General features: G+C 32.4%; 1 protein-coding gene across 2 annotated transcripts in view; it reads right to left on the reverse strand.

The window, feature by feature from the left end:
• Nucleotides 1-1,508: 1,508 nt before the first annotated feature.
• Nucleotides 1,509-8,805, reverse strand: part of LOC128156628 (protein Wnt-1-like) — a 17,052-nt gene continuing 9,755 nt past the window's right edge. Inside the window, exons 3-6 of one of the 2 annotated variants that reach the window (XM_052818847.1) lie at nt 7,410-7,675; nt 3,759-3,909; nt 3,467-3,490; nt 1,509-2,401 (exon numbers count right to left, since the gene is read on the reverse strand). In XM_052818847.1, the coding sequence (XP_052674807.1) occupies nt 2,058-2,401; nt 3,467-3,490; nt 3,759-3,909; nt 7,410-7,675 (785 nt within the window). In that variant the 3' untranslated portion in view covers nt 1,509-2,057. The remainder of the gene's footprint in view (nt 2,402-3,466; nt 3,491-3,758; nt 3,910-7,409; nt 7,676-8,805) is intronic. The other variant, XM_052818848.1, reaches the window with a different exon arrangement.

Here is an 8,805-nt window from a genome sequence, read left to right on the forward strand (position 1 = left end):
GACTTTTTCCCTCCAACCACTTCTGGGGATTTTTTTCGGGCGATCAATACAAATTTTAAAAACCATTTTATTTTTACTTTAAAGATGATTGTATCCTCTCTTTTTTAAATAATGTTGTATGAAATATGATGCAAACATGTACCATTGAAACTTCATGCATGTCAAATAGATAAACCCAGAATGGTATTTTCCAATTATCAAAAATCCTGACTAGACATATCAATTAGATTCTATTCTTATTTTGCAGGTCTTGTAAATTCCTTGACCATGGTACACGATCTCATTGCCCAGATGTACATTAACCAGAAGACGACATCTATTTCTTTCTTAAATACTCGTTTACATACTGTTAAAGTTTACCATTTTCTTTTTATTCATATTTATCATGTTTCAATGATTTAAATCGAGGAAAGTAAAGAGTCGTTATTCAAATTTCAAAGGCACGGGAAAGCTATCACCAAGGTTATTGCCATGGAATCATAGTGGTTAAGGTTCATTGGTGAATGAACAAAGTCAGATAACTCTTATAAAGTCTCAAATAAGTTTGTTTTCTACATGGCATAATTTTCTACATAGCAAACTCAAAGGTATGAGTGAACCCAAAAACTAAATATTAAGATTTTTTACCTATTGCAAGGAGATACTGAGATCAAGATGGATGATTTTCATCAGTAATTCATATATAACGATTCAGGATGTGAATATATGTTACTTTGTTATTGAAGGAATAATCACTGATAAAGAGATACTTTCAAATTTTTTTTTGTAAGTAACAACAGTTTAATATCTAACATTATCTAAATACTCTTTGTGGAACAACATTTCCTATATGTCATTCAAAGCTGAGAAACATTTCATTTTTCAAAAATACAGTTTCTTCTGGAGACCATTGGTTACATCGACAATGATATCCTAATAAATTCCTGAAACTAAGCTTTTATATTATGAAAAAAAATCGCTGAAATTTTAACTGTAACACTTTTTAAAAAAATTGAATCAAAAGTTAATTTCTGGAGTACGTAAATTGACAAACAGGTGTCATGGGAGTCAAACAACTTAAGAAGTCAAATTTCAAAATTAATACCGAAATTGTTTATATCACCATAATCACATATTTATTGTTGCCTTCACACTTACACATTGTATGTCAATAGATGCGGAATACATGTGTACAACAACAGGAAAGGGTACACTGTGCTCCTACTTCTTTGTTCCTTTCCATTGCAAAAAGGTTATTGGTTAAGGGAATCATATACATTGTTCTAGTGCATAATCGACTCTTGCTGATGTAATTGTCACTGAAATATTTGTAAACTATGTGCTGTTTATTTACTTATCATTGTGCTTCTTAATAAGTGATCTTTCTTCTCATTTAGGACTAAAATCAACAATTTAAAAGACAAATAGCATCTGAATTTCATTTATTTTCCTTGATTCTTTATTTTCAATGAATTCTTAAAAATAAGTTTAATTTATGTACCCAATGTATTCTGAAATCAACATCAATGCACAAAAAAGCCTTTTTTTAATTATTACGTTCCAAAACTGATAGACATATAAGTGTAAAATGCAGAATAAATATTCAAATAGCACAATAAATACTGGCAATATTATAATTATGGAAGCAAAATTAAAAGTATGAATCTGATACCTGCAAACCATACATATTAAATGTTTGGTCTTTACATGTACATGTTCAATAATGGACACAATTATCAAATGGTTCAACATCATATTGAAACATTTAAGTTGTATATGATTTTGTGCTTTTTCAAAACCATAAAAGCACGAACTTGTCGTAGGGGTAAAAATATTTAACATGGAAATAGCACCTAGTATAATTATGGTCATTTAATGACGTCATAAATAGTGAAATAACATCAAGAAAAGTTACTTTACAAAAGTACGGTAAAAAAGATGTTTTTGCATCTATATACACATATCAAAAGAAGCACACGTGCTATTTTTATCACTGTTTCAAGTGACAAATTTGCGGGTCCATTCGAATTCAGCACTAATCTCTGCTCAATACAGAACCCGGATTACTTGGCGCCAATCTATTTACACGTGTGGAGTACTTTTGTCCGAGTACAAACTTCACACTTGACGTCACAACACCAGCGAAATATGCAGCTACAGCGCTCGCGCACCATGTAGGATTTGGACACGTATCCCCTACCGCAACACAACAGGTCACAGCCGTCGATCCCGATAGATGTCGCGTTACACTCCCGGCCATACGTACCCGGAAAATCTATGGATGTGTCTTTTTCACAGTACGAAGGAGACGAGTCGAAATAAACAAGATCACGCCGCCCGGGTTTCTTGTGGTTGGGATTAACTGGAGCAAATTGGAAAGATTTGTATCTTTTCTTTTTTCTCCCTGTATTGGGCCTATTCCCTGGAAACAAAAAAATTCAGTCTGTCAAATCAAATAACTTGACACCGGATAATCAATTGCATGTATTGTTTTCACTCGGCAAACATTTGAATTTTTTCCCATCCTTTAACATTCTATACCGAAAAACACTATGTGTACGTTTCTAAAGACATTTGAGGCAAAGTATAGTAGAGTGTTAAGGAAACTGATATGATACAGTATCCCGTTTTATGAGAAAACAAGAAGAAAGAAATACAATACAAAGTATGTTTGAGAGTGAAAGCAACACAGCAATTAATGCGCAGTATTAATCAAGCATGCAGCACATATATACAGTAAGTGAATATTATGTATATACAGAATACATCTTCAGGATATATTAATCTAATGAGTTTTTAACGCAAAATATACTGTCTGCTGCAAAAAAAAGTCTTAAAGCTGTTTAGATTTTATACCTGACCTTAGAAGCATAGATTGATGGATATGATGCTAGCGTTATCTTTTATTTATTCCTTATAAAGACAAGGGGAAAAACAAAATTAAATGCTAGACAATTTTAGTTCCTCTTAAAGTGCAACATAACTTTCAACACATTTATATAAAAGCATTAACAACAATGCATTTTAACGTAACTGTATGATGTTATTTTTATAGAGGACATAGACTGTTAATGTTGCAGCGCACGGACCTATTTGTATACCTACAGTGCCCTATTTTCTAAACTTTACAACCACTCCGTACATTCGCACCTCCTTTAATGCAATTTCTCCCATTAAAAGTAATTGAAAAAAAATTACATGCAAACGCAAGAAGTTTTCAACATTTTTCAGTGAGAATTGCATTATTGAATATATATGATCGTTCCACTATTTTATTAAACATCATGAGCCAAAGCGCATCATAGAATATGCCAACATACATGTAGTATTTTGACTACACTGAAAAACGCTGTCTAATGCTAAAATGATGTTAATTTTTCCCAACACAAACACAAAGTACAAACCCTGTATACATAAAATAGCAAGCTAGGCACATAGACAGAACACAAATGAACAAGAGCCATGGTATAACCCATGCAATACGAACCTAAAATGCGACTTCCTTCATTTCCTGGTAAAAAGTTTGTACAATGACATCAAAGGTTTATTCAGGTCTCAACCAATGTGTTATTAAGAAGGGTCTTACAACTGGTTGAACGAGCACTTGTCTAATATTTAGTTTCATAATTCTTATGTATAAATTGTACTTTAAAGAAAAATTCTCTTTCATTTCTTAACGTATTAAACAATATCCTACTTTGAATTCTCTACTAAAAAGACTGTAGAACTAGTTTGATAAGAAATACAAATATTACAGGTAATCTCCAACCTCTACTCACCTGAAATGACCTGCGAGGCCCCGTCGAATCTGTCCTTGAGCCTGTCCCCCACGTCTCTAAAGGACGGGAGCCGCATCCAGCAGGTCTTGATGGCACAACTGCCAGACATCCCGTGGCACTTGCACCCTTTCTTCATTTCTTTCGACACGTGCTGTAAAGATATTTATTTCTTTATTGACAACGTTGTGTGTTTAACAATTATGTTCAAACAAATCACCATTTTTTTTAGAGTCGAGTGAAAAGTTGCCTGCTTAACTGGTTGTTTTAGGTAGAAGACAATGTAGGGAAATATAACCCATATTGTTGGTTACAGTTCAATGTGATTTTTACAAGGCCTCCATGCGGACACATTAATTGCAACATTGACTACAAATTTTCAATAATTATCTAAAGTAGAAAACTTTTTGGAAAATTGCAAGGTGTCGTTGAAAAAAAAAAAAACATTCTTGAGATGAAGTTTAAAATTTAAAACAAATTATGTACGACGAAAAACGTTTTACTAAGAACCAAAGCCTAATATATTTTGGATTGAAGGTGGAGCTCATTACAGTTTATGACACATTTATCATCAGTGGGTCATTTTCAGACAATGTTGAATATAACGTTTGAAAATTAATGGAAAATAAATTTATCTGATATTTTCAATTTACTTTCCATTATTCTTTCATTTTTTCTCACCATTAAAGTAATCAGGTGCAAATCACGTTAAACATTTTAGGAAATTCCGATCGAATGACATTTCCCTCAAGAATGTCCATATATCATTATTATTAAAATTTTAAGTAAAACATTTCAAAATATAACATGGGCTTATCGCAGACAAGAGAGGTTAATATTCCCTGATGTATATCTACCCTTAACGTCCACCATTTACGATCTAATTAACTGTACGCCATATTTACAAATTGGTAAATAAGATACGACCGCCAAGTCAAGCGTTGCACATCGATAAAAACGTTATTCTATAGAAATAATGAATTGCCATCTTATCCGTGCAGCTATAACTCTCCACCTGGTATCCAGGAACCGCTCATAAAATACCCCACTTGTCATTTATCAGTTTAAATTAAGCTGTCCAACTTTCATTACTTTTTCCACATTTACGTGAGAAATTCTTTACAAATTCTCTCCAATGATAGAAATGTGCCTAAGTCATAGCTATAACTTTTTAAGGCGCTGTTTTCCCTCATTAAATGCATATCTAGAATAGTCAAATGCGTGTTTATAGTTTTTCCTAGTCAATAAAAGCCAAAATTCTTTTAAGTAATTTAATTTGTTCAAACGCGTGTTTAAATTTCACATTCACAGAATACACCTTACGAACACCGAATTAAGATAATGGATTTTCATTCACAAACATTTAGAAATACGATTTAAGCGTCTGGAAAGGAGAAATTGATGGGAAAGATAACTTTAAGAGGGTCGTTTTATCAAATCCAATTTCAAATAAAATCTCCTCCTATGCTTAAGTTTGAAAATTTGAAAACATGATTTGTAAAAGATCGTTTTAACGACCTGATGTTCTTGATAACTTACTGATACTCATCAAAACTATGCTCGCTGAAAGTTTATCATCGTTGCGGGTGAAAAGGTTAAAATATATTTTATTTCCTATATGATTATCAGCATAATTATCTTGGCATAATTTTCTATATAGAAATTTAATTATATACATCTCAAGTTAATTTCGACTTATCTGATGAACTTTGCTGTCTAATTAGAGAAACCGTAGAATCTCAGACAGTCTTATTCGTGTTCCACAAATATTAGCAAACTTTAAGGTACTTTGTCTTACTTAAGTTTCTCTCTTATATTTTAAACATTACAAGCGAAATATTTCGACAGATATAGAAGATACCGTCATGCTAATAGAATTTATAGAATCTGTTTTCGCCTCTCTATTTGGAGTGATAAAGTTTGTGTGGCATTCTGTATCATAGATTGTTTACTACAGAAGCCTCGCGTGATATTCAACAACCGAACAATAACGTGTCATTTGTGTCTTCATCACCTATGTTATTCCGCTCTTAAGTCGGGTATCATATTCTCCCCGCCGTTGACAGAGATGTGTAATTAAGGGTAGACCACGTTACGATAAACTGGTGGTCGCTCTACGGGGAGCTCCGTAACCAAACGTGCCCGTCCGTCCGCACGTATTGTCACTCCATAAAAATATCTAATTAATGATCATTTTGTTGGAATTCGATACATATCAATTTTTTCCCTGTTCAGGTCCATAAAATTTAGTTTATTTTATTGAAAGAATTCTATCAATTTCACGAAAATTATACAGTGTTTTTTATGTCAATTTGGCTTAATAATCGGTAGATATATCAAAATTTCATTCTCCTTTTTGGTGAATGGTTTAAAAGGGTACATTTACGACTGCCGTAAAGACTCATTTTATAGCCTTATTTGTGATTATATTTTTCACTTTTTGCATGCAGGTGTTAATCTAAGATAGATGGTACGCTTAAAAAAGATTAACGTGAACTTAACTAAGTCTCTTAAAGTAAGTTAGTTTTCAAAGAAAACCACATTTATCAAACTTTGAAAGGTTTGACACCTGTCGAGAGAGATATCGGAAATTATTTATTAATATTAGAAAAAGGTAAAAAAAAAAATAAATTAATGGAACGGTCTGACGTGATAACGCGCATATACACTTAAGAATGAAATAGCTGAATAGTTTTCAACTTTTTAAAATGTTTCTAAAAGTATTTTTAACCGAAAAGGGCGAGTTTCTTTTGCCGTAGACAAATTTCTACTGATAGTCACTTATTTTTCAAAACACACAATCGTACATTTCCAGATTTTTTTATTGCAAGTAATTCCAAAAACTCTCCATTCTTACAGCCTTAGAGCTCTAAAAATGCTGTAGTTTATTTCGATTGTTACTTTTGAAACAAAAATGTTAGTTTTTCATTAATCGAGTGATGTGCCATTTACTTAATTTTGTTTCAACAAATGTAGGTGACACTTGATTCTTGAAAACTAGTGAATCATATTAGTTTCTGTCGATTTTGACGTCACATATAATATTTGACGATGAAGTTACAAACTATCTTCCAACTTCTTAAAACTAAACTAAATTAAACTAACTAACCAAAGACCAAAGACTGAGGCAATAATGATGTTAAGATATGAAACTTTTCAGATTTGGTCGAATATCCTTTTTAAACTCTGTATCAGTCAGATTCCACTTTCTTTTATTTATATAAATGTATATATTTTGCCTTGAAAAATCTGCAATACTTGCTACATGTACCTGTTTGGATTCGAGTTCTATGTCGCTATAATTCAAAGTTAAACACTAAACAACATAAATGCAAATATCAGAAATGGCACGCATGTCATTGGGGTAATATACAAAATACAAAAGGCCTGTAATTGGGATATAATGTTCAATGTATTGAGATTATTATTAGTTTGAGGTCACTTTTTATTAGTAAATGTTTTGTTTTTGATTTTGTTGTTGTTTTGTTTTTGTTGAGTCCATAGACAATTTACAATTTTGCACTATTTTTTCAATTATTGATTCATACTGATGCTGTGTTATAAAAATGTTGAGATCATGATTCGAGTTATAAAAGTTTAGAGAATTCTACAATCGGCATGGTTCTTGTATAACTACATGTATGGTTTGCTCACCACTCTTCCAGCTTCGTTGTTGTGTAAATTCATCATGTATCGAAAGTCTCTGCCTTTTTCTAAAACGTCCACAAACTTCCGAGAAAACTTATGACCAAATTTAGCATTGTCACTACATCCACCCCACTCCCAGTCTTTTCCACTTGGCTGCTTCAGGTTATAGTCACATGAACACGAATATATGCTTCCTTCTGCACATGCGCGAGCCACAGAATGGGTGACTGCAGCACTGGTGATGGCATATATAAACGCTGTTTCACGATTGCCTAAAAAAACAAGCAAAATAATTATTGTCAAAAAAGGGAAACTGTGATCAGTTAGTATAATTAAGCCTTCACAAATATAATACAATGTTTTTTTACTACAAATAAACCATCCTCTTCACATAACTTATCGTAAATTGAATGTGGTTTCCATTTTACGTATATTTTTTGCTGCAAAGGATGAATAAATCGTTCTTCTACATGACAGTTTCTCCTAACATAAACTGTATAAATGACCCTTTAAAACATATTTTTGTCGCATAGGGTACAAATACTGTAGATTCCTTATTTTACGCGAGTACTTAATTCCGCGATTCAACGGTTTTCCATCAAATCGCGAGAACATGAAATCGCGAATGCCGAAATTTTATCATAGTTTCATGTAGTTTACATATGTCTGAAAATAAAAAGCGAGATTTTAAAATTCGCATGACGGTCTTCTCGCGATTTTACGCGGATATTAATTCCTCGCGTTTAATTAGGAATTTACAGTAAGTATGGTTAAAAAAGAAATTTTTGAAAAATAGTTATGGAAACAATAAATAGGAATTTTACGTATAACTAGTCAGGAAACAAGCAAGTATTATTCTACATAGTCTCAGAAATGTACTTTCCCAAAGAAATCATAAATTTTACGCCAAATAACAGTAGCTTGTGGGTAGTGTTTAGCGAAACAGAGACCCTAACTTTGTAAATCGCCTGATCATGACCGCAAAGAGGGAGAAATTTTCCACCGATAAGTAAATTATGTATTGTACATTAAAATACGACAAGATTTATCTATATTGCCTCTGGGTTTTTTTGTTTTTCCAATCGACGATGTGTGGGTCTTCGTGGTTTACTTATGGTTCGATGTTCATCTCATTTGTACATTTATAATCATCAGGACGGTATTTTTGTTTTCAAAACACATTAATTTTGAAGTTGCTTTTTAGTTTTAGACATCTGTGTGTCAAAATTTGGAAGCGAGAAAATTCATGAAAAAAATGTAACGAGTTGATTCCATTAACTGTCACTTAATGGGTGGTACCTATCTGATCGGAAGCAGTTTTCTAAACCTTGACAAGGGTCAATTATGGGATTTCACAAATTCAATCAGAAAAAGATGGTAAATTTTATACATTCCATTAACC

The sequence above is a fragment of the Crassostrea angulata genome, chromosome 7 (assembly GCF_025612915.1).
Source record: "Crassostrea angulata isolate pt1a10 chromosome 7, ASM2561291v2, whole genome shotgun sequence".
Taxonomy (NCBI): domain Eukaryota; kingdom Metazoa; phylum Mollusca; class Bivalvia; order Ostreida; family Ostreidae; genus Magallana; species Magallana angulata.